The sequence below is a fragment of the Ictalurus punctatus genome, chromosome 22 (genome assembly GCF_001660625.3).
Source record: "Ictalurus punctatus breed USDA103 chromosome 22, Coco_2.0, whole genome shotgun sequence".
Classification (NCBI taxonomy): Eukaryota; Metazoa; Chordata; class Actinopteri; order Siluriformes; family Ictaluridae; genus Ictalurus; species Ictalurus punctatus.
This window is the reverse complement of record NC_030437.2, coordinates 1,124,494-1,144,280: the sequence shown is the minus strand read 5'-3', so window position 1 is coordinate 1,144,280 and position 19,787 is coordinate 1,124,494. Positions and strand designations below refer to the sequence as shown.

Below are 19,787 nucleotides of genomic sequence, written 5' to 3'. Positions count from 1 at the left end.
GTGGTACTTTTTAAAAAACATTTCAAGGTGACCTAGAACTGTAGAAAACATGTAAAAAAAAATTTTTTTAAAAAGGATCATAGTCTATTTTTCCTTTACAGGGAAAAACGAGGGCACATTTTGGAAGACAATAAAAGAAGCAGAGGAGGATTTCAAAAAATTTGAAAGCCGGAGAAACAAAGTAAAGGTACTCAATGACCTTAACCAAGGCATGCCAGGTACAGTGGAGTGTTTGTTTCTTTTTGAGCAGTTTTATTTAAATTCTTTTGCATTTTATTTTCAATGCAGTATCATCAGTTGTTACATGTTGTAATATTAATATATGTTTAAAGCCCAGTGAGCTTTTCTTTCATAATTAGCTCTTTACTCGTTACCTCTAGGTTCTGTAGTGAAATTATCATTGACTGCAAAAGAAAATCAATGTTGTGTTTTTTTTAGCTATCTGCCTACAGAAATTTCAGTGATGCAAAAGAAGTCTCTTTGTGTCTGAGCTGAGGAAAAATGCATCTAGTTACAATCTTTACCATTTTAATGATATACACTATTTTAGTGAAGTTTACCTCATCTTTTTTTATTATTATTAAAAACTACATACTTTTTTATTTAAAAAAACTTATTATAATTATTTTTATTATAAAACTACAAACTTGCATCTTGAACAGCCAAGACAGTGTTTTTTGTTTGTATAATAAGTTTAACCACATTATAATAGAAATTAAACAATTTTGAAATGTCCTGCGTTTTTTTAAATGAAAAGCAATAGCTTGCATTTGAAACATAAAACAAATCCACAAGATAAAAATTTTATCCATAACTACATTTTCTGCGTTTTGTTTTTCAGTTGATGTAAAACAACTTGAGACAACTTTGTCAATCGAGCTGGACAAGGAGGAACGTTCACAGAAAACTATCATGGACATGGTGCTCAGCGAAGAACCTGGAAGTGACACATATTTTCTCAATATTCAGGCATTTGAAAAGATTGATTTTCTGTCTAAAAGCATTTATTTCAAAGATCTCTGGCGAGAAACAGCCAAACAAGCCAAGAACACTGAGTATAAAGATATTACATTAATTCCACTGGATCAAGTCTATGATAAAGTTTACAAACCAGCATTTGAAGAATTTAGAAACTCGTACAAGGCCTTGAAGGACCTCTCGATGAGTCTGCAGGACTTGGAGAGTAAACTGGGCAAATTTTTAGAGAGCATGTCTAAAGAACTGAAAATAATGGTGAATGTGTTCAGTGAAGATAAACAGGAATGGACTCTGAAGACAGCTGTACACATTCAACGTTACAGAGATCTTCAGTCTGCAAAAGAAAATGCAGAAGTGATCATTGAATTAAAAAATGACCTTGGTCTATGTGGAGACTTTGGTGGCATTGATAACTTCAAGGTATGCAGTAACTTATGCTTCTCATCACCCCACCCCCCACCCCCCTTTATTACACTGAAGTATACATGCTCATACCATGAGCATTAGTATGTTATAATGGAATCACATTGATGGACATTTATATCAGAACAGCATGAGTTTATTATTTCTGTGAAATTTTAAAACTACATTGGAACTAGACCTAAATTTGTAACAGTGTTGTATTTTTCAGAGCTAGTTACTTTTCAGGATAAACTAGGAAACTAATTGAGTGTCCTAAAGATGATCATTATTAATATAGATGAAACTGGATAAAAGTATCATTTAGTAAATTACAGGTTTTTGTAATTAAAAATAAAGGTTTTGATTATTACAGGTGAAATTGAACCGACATCTCTTTTCCATCCGTCATCTTTGGAAAATGTCAAACCTATAATTATAATAAATATTCTTGTAATGTTGCATATCACGGTGTGATTTTGTCTTATTGCAGCATATGGACTGTAAGTGCTTGAGTGACCTGACTGAAAATGTGTCCATAGTTGGAAAAAAACTGAAGGGCATTCCAGAAAAAACAGTTAGATTTCTAAGAGAATTTAATAAATGCATCAGAAAAGGATTCATCTCATGGATTAAAGAAATCATAAAAGGTAAGTGTTCAATATCCCTCTTTTATAATGATTATAATTTGACTAATATGTTTGGATTTTTCACCGCATTTATTACCTGCACAAATTATTTTGACAAGCCTTAAAGGTACTAATGATGGCACATTATTGGAGCTTTATGAGACATTATTGGAATGTAGAAAATGCTTACAGAGCATTGTTAACTAATGATAAACCAGTTATTTCAAATAAAAATTTAGTTGAAAAATGAAAATTTATTTATTACTTAATTTACTATTTTTTTTTAAGACACTGGAGAGCTAACTGCATTTGTGGAGCTGGCCTCTATCTCTGCTGGAGAAAATATCATGGACATTGACAAAGTGTGCAATTTCAGAGATGCCATATCTGCTGCTGCACCAGTAATATATCACCTCTCCGAACAATCTGGAATTGAAGAGCTCCTTCAAGCTATCAATAAGCTTGGGCGTGCTTTAGAAAGTGACAGAAAACTGGAAGAGAAGCTGGTAAGTTTAATTTAAAATGCACTCTTTAACTCTGCATGTAAAGCATTTCTCTCTCCCTCATGACAGACCATGAGTGGCAGTTTTATGACAAGAGGGAGATGCACTATATTGCCAAAAGTATGTGCACCCCTGACCATCACATTCATGTGCTTTTTCCACAAACTGTTACCACAATGTTTGAAAGACAGAATTGTATAGAATGCCTCTGTATGCTGTACCATTACAATTTCCCTGCATTGGAACTAAGAGGCTCAAACCTGTTCCAGCATGATGTTGCCCCTGTGCACAAAACAAGCTCCATGAAGACATGGTGTGTTAAGGTTGTAGTGGAAGAACTCGAGTGACCTACACAGGACTTGGACCTTAACCCCACTGAACACCTTTGGGATGAACTGGAACACCGACTGCACCTCAGACTGCACCTTTTTGCCCAGTATAAAAAGCACATGGACTTTTCAGTTGATGTGAACCCTTACAGTTTGCCTGCATTCTGTTCTGAGACATTATTTCTTTTTGATGGCTTTTATGAATGACCTTGCTTTGTCTTGGCTCACCTTGCCACACCTTCAGTCTTGCCTAGCCCTTCAGATTTGTCTGCCTGTCTGATTTAGGGTATTTGGACCATTTTATGCCCTGTGATTTTGATATGGGATGGTGTTTTGGATTTGTCTGCATCCATTTTGGATTTGGATATAATAAAACAATTTTGGATTATATTAACTACATCCACTCAGTTAATAAACCTCCTGTAAATGGATCTATAAACTGCCTCTGCAAGCCCTTCGTTACATGTATAGATTTAGATGTCTGCATTTGTTCCCTTTCAAAGGAACTCCACGTTGCGTTTAGCATAACACTATGGGAGCGTCCCTTGCACGCGACCGGCATCAGAAGCTTGTGTAAAATCATTCCTATTTATAGGCCTGCATTGATCAGGAGACGTGTCAGTTAAACGCGTCGTGTGATATAAATATGGCACCTGTTAACCGTGTCATCTGCCTTATTATCTTCAGTGAAGCTGCATTTTGGTTGTTTGTGTAAAGAAACAAAAAGACGCTTCATTTCCTCTCTATCTTTTCTCTGGACTTTTCTATCTCTTTAAAAATAGAAAAGCATTAAAAAGAAATGAGTGAGAGAGAAAAAAATGAGAGAGATTTCAGGAAGTGTGTTATGACTTGCTCCAGTTTCATCATGGGGAGAAGTGCACACTTTCTGTGTGAAGTGTCTAGGGTTGGAGCATGCGATGGCAGCCTCGAGAGACTGCACATTGTAACGCCTACATTAGGCAGCTCCGCTCGCGACTCGCTCTCTTCTCGGAAGCCGAAGCGAGTTGGGTTTCAGAGCCTCGCGGATCTGGGCCAGCCACTGCCTAGGCAGCTAGCCGTCTCAGGTCCGGGGGATCTCTTATGGATCCGGAAGAGGAGCCAGAGATGAGTGCTGCTCTATCTCTTGCTCTGTCTTCCGGGTCCGGCTCTCTGCTGGATTTTAGAGCTCGCGTTGCGACTCCTCCTTCCACTATGGAAAGCCAAAAGGAAAAAAAACACAAAAATAATAGCAATAATTCCTCTCTGACTCCAAGGAGCCAGAAGGATGTGCTAAAACCTGAGAGCAGCATATAAAGAGCTGCTTGAAGTGATTACTAAGGCTGGATGAGCTTTTTTCTTCCCAGTTAAAGTAAATCTGTCACACTGCAGAAAACTCCTCTATCTTCCAGAAGTGCATGACAAAATATCAGGCTTCTGGGGGAAAACCATGCATAAACCGTATTTATAACCCCACGATGTTGGATTATTTGGCCATTGTGGGGAATGAACGGCATGGCTATTTAGTTATGCTGAAGGTGGAGGAGGTGCTTGCAAGCTACCTCTCTCCATCGACCGCAGGTAATTAGGGGGGCCGGCTTTGCCATCCAAACCACCGTATAAGGCCACTGTGGCATTGGTGGACAAGGCCTATGCAGTAGTAGTCTTGCTTGTGGGTCACTGCAGACAATGACAGTGTTGCAGGCCTACCAAGCAGACCTGCTGAGTGAGCTCGACATATGGCGGCATTCAGCCAGTTCCTTCCTTGTTGTGTTGAGTTCACTCGGGCATCCATTAGCGGAGCCTGGGAAAACACTAGTGTGAGGGAGACACAGAAGGCAACTATGGCAGCCCGCCAACCCCCACAGACAGCCAGAGGAACTGGGCAGCCACAGTCGTGGCCTGCTACTAAGCCTGATCTGAGAATGGTCGTAAAGACCAAGCAGATAAAGAAGAGCAGTCCTGAGGGGCCGTGGAGGGATGTGTCAGGGGACATGAGGTTGTTAGGGCAGTTAGCCCACAGTGCTAGTGTAGTGCCTCCCCTAGCCAAGACTGTCCCAAGTTTTCAGTGTTCTCTGGTCAGCGAGCTGTCACAGGGCAACAAAACTCTGATGCTTTCCCTCCAATAGAATATGGAATAGTTAACGTCACTAAAAGACCTTCCGGCAGCATAGAAACTACTGCCAAATGTGTCTCCATGGGTTCTGTCTACCTTAGAAAAGGGTTACCTGGTCCAGTTTAGAGCTCGACCCCCTGGTTCAGAGGTGTGCTCACCAAAGTAGTCAGCACAGAACAGAGCCAGACGTTGGTGCAGGAAGTAAGATTCCTCTTGGACAAAGGGGCCAGAGAACATGTACCCCGTTCCCTGAGGAAGGGAGGTTTTTCATCTGTTATTTTCTGGTCTGCAAAAAATAGAGGAGTATGCCGCCAATTTTACCTCTGCGTCATCTGAACTGTACTCTTTGGACATAGAGGTTCAAGATGCTGATGCCCAAACTTATCGTTCCACAGATTCAGTTTGAGGACTGGTTTGTGACGATAGATCTAAAAGGTGCATATTTCCACATCCCCTCGCACCTTTATAAAGTGCATGGATGACATTCTGGTTCCATTGTGACTCCAGGGCATCTGTGTACTAAACTACCTAGATGACTGGTTAATTCTAGCACAATCCAGGGAACTGGTGGTTCAACATCAGGATGTTGTTCTCGCCTACATGAAGAGCTTGGGGCTCAGGTTGAACCTCAGAAAAGAATGCTTTCTCCAGTGCAGTGGACAACTTTTGTAGGGGTTATAAGGACTCTGTTACGATGAGGGCGTTTCTATCCCCAACATGCATAGGGTCAACCCTATCAACATTGATCCAGATAAAGCTGGATCTTGGCATCCCCTCCAGTCTCTATGGGAGACTATTGGAGCTTATGGGCAGCCAACATCATACCATTGGACCTATTGCACAGAAGACCGTTCAGTGGTGCCTGAGAAGTTGGGGTCCTTGGACGAACCTCTGAGACTAATCAGTATCACGCGGCGATGCCTATGTGCTCTGAGAATTTGAGTGTCCCCGGTTTCTAGTCTTGGGTCACACTCTAGGGGTGTCTCCATAGCACAAGCCGGTAATGACAGACACCTCCCTCACGGGCTGGAGCGTGGCCTTAGACAGTTGTCCAGCTCATGGTCTCTGAAGCATCCCTAATCTGGAGCAGCATATAAATTGCCTAGAAATGTGGGCCATATTTCTAGCACTGAAATTCCTTCTTCCTCAATTGAGAGGTCACCATGTGTGAACAGACAACACATAGTGGTGGACTCATATATTTACCACCATGGAGGATTATGTCCACGGCCCCTGTTCAGGCAGGCGCAGCTAATTCAACTTTGGGCAGAAGGAAAGTTTTGTCAGTGAGTGCAATGTACATTCTGGGCAACTGGAAGATGGGGGCAGACATCCTGTTGAGGCAGGGGCTGAGGCCCAGGGCTTGTTGGCTCCATCCACAAGTGGTGAAGTCCATATGGTGGAGGTTTGGCCAAGAGGGACTGCATGTGTTCGCTTCCGAGGAGACAGCACACTGCCCACTGTGGTTCGCCCTCACTCCTCCCATACAATTAGGGCTGGACGCCATGGTGCACATGTGGCCAAGGTCACATATGTATGCTTTTCCCCCAGTCGCTCGGCTCCCACAAATTCTAGCCAGAGATCCCCAAGACAGTCTATGTCTGCTGCTAGTAGCACCTTATTGCCCAGCTCGAATATCGTTCTCAGAGATAATATTCCTGCTAGATGGCACTCCTTGGGAAATTCCCATTTGCAGGGCTCCACTGTAGACCCAGTGAACTGCGCAATTTCTACAGTCTTGGCGTTCTTACAAGAACATTTCTCAGCGGTGTTGGCTCCTATTACAATCAGGGTTTACGTGGCTGCCTTTTCGGCCAGCCACACCGATGTTGATGGAGCCTCTGTGGGGCAAAATCCTCTAACTTCGAGGTTTATGCATGGTCTCAGGTGGCTGAGGCCCATCTGCATGCCGCGCATACCTTCCTGGGACCTTTCTGTGGTCCTGGAAGGTCTGTCCCATTTGAGCCCTTAGAGTCAGCCTCTGAGAAGCTTCTGACTCTAAAGGTAGCTCTTCTGCTGGCCCTGACATCTCTCAAGCGAGTAGTAGATCTACAAGCTCTCTCAGTTGCCCCTTCCTGCCTTGCCTTTACCCCTGGATTAGCCAAGGCCTTCCTGTATCCTAGGCTGGATTATATTCCTAAAGTGCCTACACCTGCTGCCCAGCCTGTGGTGTTGCAGCCTTTCTGCCCTCTGTTCCTCACACAGGAACAAGAGAGAATGCATTTGCTGTGTCCATTAAGGGCTCTCTCTGTACTTACATTCACCGCTCCAGCCAGTGGTGCAAGTCGGAGCAGCTGCTGGTCTGCTTGGGGGTGACAGTAGATTTGATGCTGTGTCAAAGCAGCACATCTCTAATTGGATAGTGAAAGCAATCTCTATCGCTTATGAGGTATGCGGTCTCGCCATGCCTCTGGGCATAAGGGCTCATTCCACTAGGGCGGTCGCCTCCTCAAAGGCTTTGTCCAAAGTGGTATCCTTACAGGATGTATGTGCTGCTGCAGTGTGGTCTACGCCGCACATATCCATTCGTTATTACAGCCTGGATATTCATTATACCCCAGGCTCGAGTGTCCTGCAGTGACCCTTGGGCTTGGGTCTTTTTGAACAGGCCGTACCCTCTGTATGGTGGAGTGGGTATTCTCAGTCCCATATTGTTATGCTAAACGCACCATGGAGTTCCCTTTGAAAGGGAACGTCTGGGTTACGCATGTAACCCTGTTCCCTGAGAAGGGAACGAGACGTTGCGTAGCTTTGTCGTACCGGGGTAGGCCTGTGAATTGCGTCTTTGCTGATATATATATATATATATATATATATATATATATATATATATATATATCACATGACGCACTTAACTGCCATGTCACCTGATCATGGCAGGCCTATAAATAGGCAATATTTTACGGAAGCTTCAGATGCCGGTCACACGCGAGGAGCGCTCACATAGTGTTATGCTAAATGCAATGTCTCGTTCCCTTCTCAGGGAACAGGGTTACATGCATAACCCAGACGTTTACTGATACTGAAATGATGATCAAAATTTTCAGTCAAGAAGTATGTAAGGATCTACGCAGAATGCCACGAGTCAATCCATTTGCACAGCCTCCTCCAAAAGAATTGGAATGACAAGGCTTTATTGAAGACATTTGAGTTTGAGAGCAAAAGATGAACATGAGTTGATAGATCAGAATTTCAGCTTTAATTTACTGATACACTGCCTTCTGAAAGTATTCACCTCTCTTGGCATTTTTCCTATTTTGCTGCCTTACAACCTGGAATTTGGATTTTTTTATTTTTTTTTAATCATAACCAGAGTACCTTCTTCCATATGTTTGGGGATTCTCCCACATGCCTTTTGGTGAACAGAAAATGTGTTTGCTTTTTTTTTTTCTTTAAGCAATGGCTTTTTTCTGGCCACTTTTCCGTAACACCCAGTTCTATGGAGTGTATGACGTAAAGTGATTCCATGGACAGATACTCTAATCTCCGCTGTGACAATTTGCAGCTCCTTCAGGGTTATCTTTGGTCTCTTTGTTGCCTCTCTGATTATTGCCCTCCTTGACTTGTCCGTGAGTTTTGGTGGACAGTCTTGATAGGTTTGTTGTGGTGCCATATTCTTTCCATTTTTTTAATAATGGATTTAATGGTGCTCCTTGGGATGTTCAAATTTTCAGATAGTTTTTATAACCCAACCCTAATCTGTACTTCTCCACAATTTTGTCCCTGACCTGTTTGGAGAGCTCCTTGATCTTCATTGTGCTGCATGCTTGGTGTTGGCCCTTGCTCAGAACAGTTGCATATATTCAGAGATCATGTGACAGATCATGTGACGCTTTGATTGTACACAGGTAGACTTTTTTTGAAAAAAAAGTTTTTATTGAACTAATTATGTGACTTCTGAAGGTAATTGGTTGCACCAGATCTTATTTAGGGGCTTCATAGCAAAGGGGGTGAATACATATGCACGCACCACTTTTCTGTTTTAAATTAAAAAAAAAAAAGTAAAATATTTTTTCATTTCACTTCACCAATTTGGTCTATTTTGTGTATGTCCATTACATGAAATCCAAATTAAAATCCATTTAAATTACTAGTTGTAATGCAACAAAATAGGAAAAATGCCAAGGGGGTGAAAACTTTTGCAAGGCACTGTATTTAAATAATTTTTTTTTCTTATATAATGCATACAATACTATTTTTCCTCATAGAACAGCTTTCCCAATGTCCCATAGAAGTGTTAGTGGGGTTTCAGGATAATCATTCATTTCAGTGAAGGATGCTCATTCTCTTTTGATAAAGCTATCAAACTACGAACCACCACCTCCCATCCCTCATCATCACCACCACAGTCCTGATCACAGTCCATCATGTTTGTGTCGTGTGCTACACCCACCACTTATCCATATTATCCTTGAAATATGAGTTACAGTTGATTTGATATCCGTCCCTCCTTAAGAGACCATAGACTGTTAAATGTCTAATACTTGTAATAAGTCTCAATGGTCATCTGAAGAGGGATGGGGTGGCGGGTCCCAAATAAAAACTGTATAGGAATGTGCATTTTTATGTGCTTGTTTATCTGGACCACATGCCACTACAATTATATATTTAAAAGGCTTGTCACTCTTTAATACATTATGAACATGTTCTTATTATGACATTTTTAACAGAAAGCCTCCTGTGACAACATGGAGTGGCTCAGAATTGCCTATGAGACTCATGGTTCTGTTGAGAGGTCGTCTTTGCACCAGGCCAAAGATATAAATGAAAGTGGGATTTACATAATTAAAAGTCCATCTGAAGCTCAATCAAGGGTAAATGTTAAAATCTATTACTTTCTTGACTGAGGTTATTAGTTATCTACCGAAGATATTACAAAGGCTTACAAAGTGTTATGAGATTCTCTTTTCTTGCATTTCTTCTTAAAGATATATTCATGGTTACTTGTTAAATTTATTGTTATTTGTTAAAATAAAGAAAAACTAACCAGTATCAAACACTGTTATAATTTAAGCCTTTGTACTCCTGTGTACTTTTAACATTTTAAAAGCAATTATAAAATTTTGAGAATACAAAATTAAGAATATATTTTGGCAAATGTAACACAGCTGATTTGGTTGTACTAAATTACTTGCTGCATTCCCCAATGATGTTTTACTTTGTTTTAAAGATTAATTTGGAAAATTGCATCACATTAAGATGCAAGGAAATATTGTCTGATGGACAAGATGTGGGATACAGAACATACAGGCTTGCTGAACTTCAAGAACTGCTAAACAAACTGATGCTGATTACTGTCAGTGTAAAAAACCGAGAAGATGAAATCACAACCTACATTGAGGTAGGTTTAGGATTGGAGTTATAATGCGCTCCACCTGTTTTAGCTATGCAGGTAAAAAAAAAACTAAAAATGAAATAGTTCGACTGTTTTAATTTGCTCGTGATGAATCACATTTATCTTCACACCTCACATTTTTCTGACATTTTTCATTTGTGAGAAATTGTCCACAGTATCACAATGTTATTCCTATTCTGACAAAATGTCTTTGACTCTAAATATAAAGTCGGTGTTAACATTGTAATAAGTTCTTGCAGGCTTCTGCCAGATATTTCAAAGCAGTCCATCCTTTCTTTTTTATCCAAATGTGTCTCCAACGCTCTTCCCTCAAATGACTTGCAAAGTGATGTGGTTAGAAAATACTGGAATAACACCAGAGGTTACACATCTGATTAGAAAACACTCGTTTTTGTAGATTTGGTGTAAAAACAAAATAATTAAGAAGCAGGAAGGAATAAGTTCCCTTTCTAAGGGAACTCAACATTGTATGAGCTCCGTTCTGTGGGAAGCGCCCCCGCGCGTGACTAGTATAAGAAACTTGTGTAACATCATGCCTATTTATAGGCCTGCCGTGATCAGGTAAAGCGGCAATTAAGTGCGTCGCGTGATATAAAAACAGCACCTGTGAACCGCCATCAGCCTTTATTATCTTCAGCGAGACTGCACGTTGGTCATTTGTGTAACACTCGCAAATAGACTAATTTCCTCATTTCATACAGTGCGGTTCACAGTACCGTTTTTTATCACACGACACGCTTAATTGCCACATCACCTGATCATGGCAGGCCTACAAATAGGCATGATGCTACACAAGCTTCAGATACCGGTCACATGCGAGGTCACTTCCCACAGTGTGGAGCTCACGCAACGTTGAGTTCCCTTCTCAGGTTACAGGGTTACATGCGTAACCAAGACATTTCTCTGTTAGAAGATCTTCCATAAACTCTGGAAGGTTTTTGAAGGACCTTTCGTCGCAGAATGTTTAATGTATTACTATGGAATACTACTTTAACATCCCTACTCCTGTTAATCAAGGCCTTCAGTAATATGTGAATTTTAAATGCAGGTGTGTTGAAATGAAACTCTGCAGGGCAACAGCTTGCCAGCAGATATTCTTATATGTAGTAAAATGCAAAACAATTTCTTCCAATATAGAGGCACAGTTGGACTTTAATGTAATGTTGATCTCAAAACATTTTAAAAATGCAACAACTCTTCAGACTACATAAACAAAATGGTGAAATTCTAAGATGAAAAAAAATTCATGATGCTGGTGTGATGAGCATTATCTAGGCAAAATGCTCAGACATGTCAAGTCACCTTTATTTATATATTTATATACGCCACAGCAAACTCGCGGCTGCAGTTCAAAACGTGTAGTGCCGCCCAGGGACATGGCAGATGAGGACTACACTTCCCAGCCATGCCCGCGCTCGAGTTCGCCGGAGTTCTGATTATGAACACCTGCATTCCATCTAAAGTTATAAAAGGGCCTCATTAACGCCAGCCGCTTGCGAAGTAACCGCTCAGCAGCCTTGTCTCTGTTGGTTTACCAAGCCTGATTGTTAAAACCGTTTTCCTGGTTTTTGATATCCGCTTGTCTTTAAACTACGATTTGCCTACGCCCCTGATAACCCATTAACCTGAGTAATCCCGACTCTGATCTCATTCCGTGTTCCGTCTGTTGTCCGTCCCACGTTATCCCTTCATCTGTCCGCGTTTGTCTCCGTTAGCGTTTCGTCACAATATAGCGCATTTAATAGACAAGTGTTAGCCAAAGTGCTGTACCTCATCTCCGCTAAATCCAAACAACAATGAAATGAAACACAAATAAAATTAAATTTAATGAAATAAAATTTAATTAGAAAATAAAAAGAGAAATAAAATCATTATAAGACAAAACCATTGATACAACAACAGGGGGGGGGGGGACAGAAGAAGTGATACTACAGAAATTAAAGACATTTTAAATTCTTGGGAAAATAAAGGTTGTTTTAAATTGTAGTTAAATATGTCAATAGTGGTTGATGCCTTTATGAAAAAGGAAAGGCTGTTTCATAATCTTGCAGCCGTGACAGTATATATAACCCAGTCACCTCTGAACTTCCCCCAAGTCCTTGTAAAGACTGAAAGTAGCTGGTTAGATGATCGTAAAGCACTTAAAATATTAAAAAGACAGAGGTCAGAGCTATAACTTGGTGCCAAACCATGCAGAGATTCAAAAACAAATCAAATTTGAGATCTATCCTGTACTAGACTAGCAACAAATGAAGGGAGGCCAAGCGAGATGTTGTCCCTCTTTTTAGTGCTGGTCAGGAGCAGAGCAGTTGCATATTGAAGATGGGACAGGGACAGACTAACCGTAAATAGATATAGAATAAATGAACCAGTTGTAAATAGCCACTTCTATTTCTTATAAACCTATAATGAATACATAATACGACTGTTAAATGTGAATACTCCTCATGCATTACCATGAAAGATGCAATGAAGACGAGTTGTTGTACAGGTGTCTACTCATGGACCAGTTCTGCTTAATGCTCTTCATCAGACCTCTCTGCTATTTCAGACTTTATACATATGTCTGGAAATGCATACTTCTTCGACTATGATGTGCCCAGGGTAATGTTAGTAAATAGTGCCTCTATCAGACCATGGTAACCCGAAATAGTAACAGAACATGTTAACCAGAAATCAGTGAATCCTCCTGAACGCTGACATTTAGTGAGAGACAGTAGGTAAAACTACCTTCTCAACTTACTATAAAGGCCTTCCATGAGAGAGAGGAACCTTAATTATAAAAGACTGAGTAGGCAAAGTGTTGAAAGTGCAGCAAGAGCTCATGCCAGGCTTGTGATATAATCCGAAAGTGAAGTAATTAAATAATTCTAAACAGGTAATCCAATTGAAATAGTTCCTTTATCCATTTAATCCCAGGATTTGATCACTTGCTCAGTTCTTAAAACAGCAATGACAAACATAAACAAATGAAATTTACCTACAAAGTGCATAATTGCCCCTGCTACTCAGAAAAAAGCAACTGTATTTATCCATGTTTTTTCAGGTTTTGGAGCAGATTATAAATGTGGGAAAGTGCTTCCTTGACCTCAGTGATGCTGGACATATTCTGTTTCAAGGCTGGGAGATGAGAGCCTACTGCCAACAAACACGTGATATTAAAATTTGGGTGACGTTTGGTATTACAAAAGTAGAGATTAAAGGTTACAGACCGTTGCTTGAGGAGTTGAAAGGACTGTGTGAAAGTATGAGAGGTTGTCTCTCGGAATGGTTAAAGTACACAGAGCAGAAAAGGAACATGTACTACTACTTAAATTACTTCACAGCAAAACAGCTAGTCTCTCTATGTTGCTCTGTGGCTGAATCTCGGAATGAGGGGAAGAACATAAACACTGGTCTTCTTAACATGTTATCTATCATAAAAGATAACGTTGAAGGAAATGATGTGCAAAATGCACTCACCAAAGCACTCGAAACCCCAGTGGAAAGTGGTGGATCACAAGCATCGCTCGAGCTCAAGAAGTTCCTCAATGATTATCCAGACATGATAGAATATTTTCGTGATGCAGGAATTACAGAGGAACAGACCAAAGCAGCAATAATGTTTTGTGAACAAGATGAGGAAGTAGTAGGAGGTTTTAGTGGCTCAGAGACTATAGAGGAGTACCGAAACACTGTGATGCAATGTATTGATGATCATCAAGATGATGAAGAATGGGTCCAGGAATGGTGTGAGAAATATGAGGCAAGACGAGATAGTGTCCTTAAAAATAAAATGAAATTCAAAGGTGGACTCACATCAGAAGAAGTGTCTTTTTCAATGACAGAGGAGCAGATTGCAGCAGCATTTGCCAACTTGGAAAATTCTGATGAGAAGATTGTAATGCTTTGGCAGACATACCACAGCAAACTCTCAGGACTCGTATCAGACAAGTTTGTAGACTTAGATGTTCTTGGGGAAACCATGAACCATCTTGCCAAATCTGCAGAAGTGACTGTGAAACGAAAACTGCCAATCATTTTGGAAGGGGGCAAACCCAACCTGATTTCCTGTAAAGATGTTGAGATGCTTCCATTGTGCCTATCTCTGTACAATGATAAAGAGCAACCATTGCCAACCTATGATGAAATTCTGGTCTGTACCTCTGAGACGACTGCAGAAGAGGTGGAGCTGATTATCAGGAGAGCTGTACAGCCTGGCAGCCCACATGAGAAGATCTACTGCTTACTGAATGCAGACAAACTGAATCATGATGTGTCCCGAAAATTCGAGTCCATTTTCTACAAAAAAACACAAGATGCACATGTCCAGGGAGGCATGTATAAGAGCGATTACCAATTATTAATTTTCTGTGACTCAAAGGCACATCACAGTTATGTTGCCACTGCTTTTGACATGTTTAAGAGGACAGTTTCCGAGAATTCAAATCGAAATGAGGAAATTAAACAATACCTCCTACACAAGCACCAAACATCCTCAGAGGTTAAAACTGGGTTTACAGAATTGAACCAACTCGACCAGTTTCAGATGAAAACCAAAGTCATTTTCTCAGAGCATGCTGGCATGGGTAAGAATTCTCTTCCACTTGATTTAAGCGTCCAGCCACCCAGACTGATTTAATTATTTAGATATAATTTTTAAATGACCAAAATGTACTTAGTGAGCCATTCACGAATTGTTCAGTATGTGAAATGTCTGATATAACCCCAATTCCAAAAAAGTTGTGACGCTGTGTAAAATGTAAATAAAAACAGAATGCAGTGGTTTGCAAATCTCATAAACCTGTATGTTATTCACAAGAAAACAGACAAAACATATCAAATGTTTAAACTGAAGAAATGTACCATTTTAAGAAAATAATAAGGTAATTTTGAATTTGATGGCTGCAACATGTCTCAAAAAAGTTGGGGTGGGGCAACAAAAGGCTGGATAAGTAAGTGTTAGTAAAAAGAAACAGCTGGAGGTTAATTGGGAACAGGTCAGTAAGATGATTGGGTATAAAAAGAGGATCTTAGAGAGGCGGAGTCTTTCAGAAGTAAAGATGGACAGAGGTTCACCAATCTGTGAAAAACTGCATCTACAATTTGTGGAACAATTTTAGAATAATGGTCCTCAATGTAAAATTGTGAAGACTGTGAATATCTCATCATCTACAGTACATAATATCATCAAAAGATTCCGAGAGTCTGGAGAAATCTCTGTATGTCACGGACGAGAGTGACAATCAATACTGCATGCCTGTGATCTTCGTCCCTCAGGACGCTGGTTAAAGCTCTATCATGCAGAGAAGAAGTCATATGTGAACATAATCCAGAAACACCGCATCTTCTCTAACATCTTCTCTGGGCCAAAGCTCATTTAAAATGGTTTTGTGGTCAGACGAATCCAAATCTGAAATTCTTTTTGGAAACCATGGACGCTGCGTCCTTTGAACTAAAGAGGATTAAAGAGGAGAGGGACTATGCGACTTTTTATCAGCGCTCAGTTCAAAACCTGCATCTCTGATGGTATGGGGTGCATTAGTGCCTATGGAATCTGCAGCTTACACATCTAGAAAGGCATCATCAATACTGAAGGTATATACAGGTTTAGAGCAATATACTGCATTCCATCCAGATTCCATCCCATCTTTATTTCTGAGAGACTCCGCTTCTCTAAGATCCTCTTTTTACATCCAATCATGTTACTGACCTTTTCCAAATTAACCTAATTTGTTGCAAAATGTTCCTCCAGCTGTTTCTTTTTACTAACACTTACTTTTCCAGCCTTTTGTTGCCATGTCCCAACTTTTTTGAGACATGTTGCAGCCATCAAATTCAAAATTACTTTATTATTTATTTTTTACCTTAAAACAGTACATTTCCTCAGTTTAAACATGTGATATGTTTTACAGTGTCCCAACTTTTTTGGAATTGGGGTTGTATAATTTATAAAGCTAATACCACTTGTAGATGCCATTTCCATGATAGTGATTGTGTGTGTGTGTGTGTGTGTGTGTGTGTGTGTGTGTGTGTGTGTGTGTGTGTGTGTGTGTGTTTGAAAAGAAATTCTGAATGTTCAGGGCCTTTGGCTTTTTTACTTGTTTACTTTTTCTAATTTATTGTTCTACAATAGGAAAATCCCTGTATGTGAAAAATCTTGTGAAAGTGTCTGAAGAAAAACTTAAAAGTGCAGGATTTACTTATAAAACAATACGGATAAACCAGTCACAGCTGAGGACTGAAGATATTGTCTCCCAGCTACAGCAGTTTGAGGACAAACCCATGGACAAAGTCCCGAGAATATTTCACTTTGACATTCCTCCTGTGGTTAGTATTTTTATTTTATATGTTGGTAAAGCAGACTAGATGTGATATTGATACTCTAATTTTAAAAAGAACAGGATGCATTTAAAAGTATGTTTACTTGGATTACAATTAACTATTGGTTATTAAACAGTAGTCCTTAAAGTGTGCCAAAAAGCTGTCACTATGATTAAGAGGATGTGAGCTGCAAATTAAATTTTGTAGAAGAAACAGTCAACCCAGCAAACTGTTTGATGGTGATGATAGTTAGCTGAATATCTAGTTGCATCTCAGAAACCAAAAAAACTCCAAGTGCTATGATTTAATTCTCTTTCCATGTTTCACAAATTGTGTAAACATTTTGTATGACCGTATATTGTGATAGGGAATTGTAAAATAATTATAGTTAATATTATAATATACCAATATAGGTGATGACTCAAAAATTTTGAGGGTCATATTTATCCAAAGATTAAAGCTAGAAAGCAGACTAGGGTCGGAAAAAAAACAACAACAAAAACAAAAGCAACCAATTTATCTCCAGGGCCCAGTTGTTCAAAAATTTTAATCTGGATCAGAATGATCTGGATTTGAAAATCCCATTTTTCAGGATAAAGTAACTCATCTTACTTTTGTGTCAGTTTTTTCAAAGCAACATTGGATTGGATCACCCTGATCCAGGTACAAACCTTTCAAGATTACCAAATCTGAATGACTAGTGCTCTAAATTGGACTGCATCTCACAACGCTATATAGCTCTGTAAAGAACAGCAGGTAGATTAGCCAGCATGGGGTCACTTTAAGTGTTTTTATTTGAAGAGACAGAAAACAGCACAATAAAACAATGCATACATTCCCTTCCTTTTTCTATTTCTATTAACAGTCAGACCCCTCATCTGACCCACCGCAAATAAATATTCATTATTCACAAATATTGGGGATATTTTGAACACGTGTTTTAAATGTCCAATAGATAACAAAATAATAAAGTTCAGTTCTTTGCAATTGTTAGAAACTATTTTTGACTGGTTCATCTCTGATGATTGTGTCATTGTAATTAATATACAGTGACAAATAGTGGTTAGTACGTTCGCCTCACACCTCCAGGGTCGGGGGTTCGATTCCCACCGTGGCCCTGTGTGTGTGGAGTGTGCATGTTTCCTCCGTGTACTCCGGTTTCCTCCCCCAGTCCAAAGACATGCATGGTAGGCTGATTGGCGTGTCCGTAGTGTATGAATGGGTGTGTGAATGTGTATGTGATTGTGCCCTGCGATGGATTGTTACCCTGTCCAGGGTGTACCCCGCCTTGTGCCCCATGCTCCCTGGGATAAGCTCCAGGTTTCCCTGTGACCCTGAGAAGGAAAAAGCGGTAGAAGATGGATGAATGGTATATACTACATAATACAAACGCTATATTATTTGACCAGTTTTAACTTTTCATTAAATTTTGTTCCTGAAATTCTCCCTGAATCCACCTTCTGCTGGGATCAGGATAATCCTGATTTTTTGGATAAGAGGTATCTCAATCCTACTAAAAATTTTGATCAACACATACTGAAGGTTTGATCCAGATCAAAAGCAAGATTGGATTACAGCATATCTGATTTCAGAATCCTTTTTTTCCTTTTGAACAACCCATTTTCAAGATTAGATCCAATCCGATAGCTAAAATCTGATCAGATTACTTCTAAACAACTGGGCCCTGGGAGAGACAGCCATGGGGAAGGACTGGGGAACACAAAAACATCCAAAATACTGGACGTAATCAAGGTCACAAGACAGACGTGAGTTTAGGTTATGAACAAACAGGACATCAGAGGCCAAGATAAAATCACAATCAATCCCAGAACATAAACAGCAATCAGAATAAAGCCTTGGTATGTCATTTGTGAAAATAAAGCTGAGCAAATAGTGTGTGTGTGTGTGTGTGTGTGTGTGTGTATGTGTGTGTGAGTGTGTGTTTGGAGTGTGCTTATGTAGGTTCAGTGGTGTGTCCAGGTTTGTGTGATCAGTAATCTCATGACATTGAATGTGGTGTGTGGGTGTTATAGTCAAAGGGGTCAGTGTCTGTAGTTCGTGATGCATTCTGGGATAAGGAGTTTGACGCTGATTCTGGCGTAGACGTGACAGCTGGGTGTTCATGTCCTGAGAGGGGGTGACAGTGACGTTTTTATAATACTGTTTTGTGCTGATACACTACTAAAGGCTTTGAGTGATTCCCCACAAGTAGCCTGCTGTAAACAAAACCCTACCATACTGTACTGTATATCATACGCTGACTATCACACTGTTCCAGCACTAATCTGCATAAATTCTGTATTCAGGTGACAAAAGGACTGTATACCTTTCTGCTGCAGCTGTTTGTGCTGAGATGTTTCCAGAGCCCTGATGGTATCATATGGAGGTGCAATGACTCCCACATTTACTTGGTGGAATACACAAAAAGAAAGCACAGGGAATGTGACCGGCACAGCTCTGAGGTAATCACCATGCTGAATTATTTTGTAAATTTAATGTGGTAGCTATGTTGTGGGTTCATATTCCAGAAACTGCTGGCTTTGTGATTGGAATGGATTCTGATTAATAATTTATTTTTTCAATATAAAAACCAAAAACAAAGAAAACCCACACATACACACAGCTGTCCTTAATCTACCAGAAACTTTGCTTGTCTGAACATCATCAGTGATTTTAAACATAATCTATATTTATTTGTTCTCTCATTTGTACCCCTCCATTATTTGGCTTTTGGCTCGGTTTGGGCAGAAGACAACTTGAAAGAGCGAGAGCTTCATGTAGTATACTCATATATATCTAGACACATTTCTACACATCATTGTATACTACAGTGCCCTCCACTCGAACCGTCCTCTTCTCACTGTGTTGAGACGATATAGACACACGTCCAATTCCTTGCTCTTACCCATCGTTCTGAATGACTAAGGGAATTTGGCCTGTGTGTTACCTCATATTTATACCCCTGGGAGACAGGAAGTCATGGTTGAACAATTTCCTGTTCCTAGTCACCCAGGTGTACTATATATATATATATATATATATATATATATATATATATATATATATATATATATATATATATATATATAAATGGGAATATACTTAAAATATATTTTTCTATATTTTCTATAAAATCTAGAAAAATATTTTTCTATAAAGTATATATTTTTAACAAAAGATCAAAAGTTTAATCAATAA

General features: G+C 39.7%; 1 protein-coding gene across 3 annotated transcripts in view; it reads left to right on the top strand.

Moving 5' to 3' along the window:
* The window catches only part of LOC108255428 (E3 ubiquitin-protein ligase rnf213-alpha), a 115,705-nt gene that overhangs the window by 46,537 nt on the left and 49,381 nt on the right, over positions 1-19,787 (top strand). For all 3 annotated transcript variants that reach the window (XM_053674364.1, XM_053674363.1, XM_017451368.3), the window contains exons 21-29: positions 102-218; positions 842-1,398; positions 1,871-2,027; positions 2,295-2,512; positions 9,601-9,744; positions 10,101-10,271; positions 13,333-14,854; positions 16,402-16,595; positions 18,896-19,051. In XM_053674364.1, the coding sequence (XP_053530339.1) occupies positions 102-218; positions 842-1,398; positions 1,871-2,027; positions 2,295-2,512; positions 9,601-9,744; positions 10,101-10,271; positions 13,333-14,854; positions 16,402-16,595; positions 18,896-19,051 (3,236 nt within the window). The remainder of the gene's footprint in view (positions 1-101; positions 219-841; positions 1,399-1,870; positions 2,028-2,294; positions 2,513-9,600; positions 9,745-10,100; positions 10,272-13,332; positions 14,855-16,401; positions 16,596-18,895; positions 19,052-19,787) is intronic.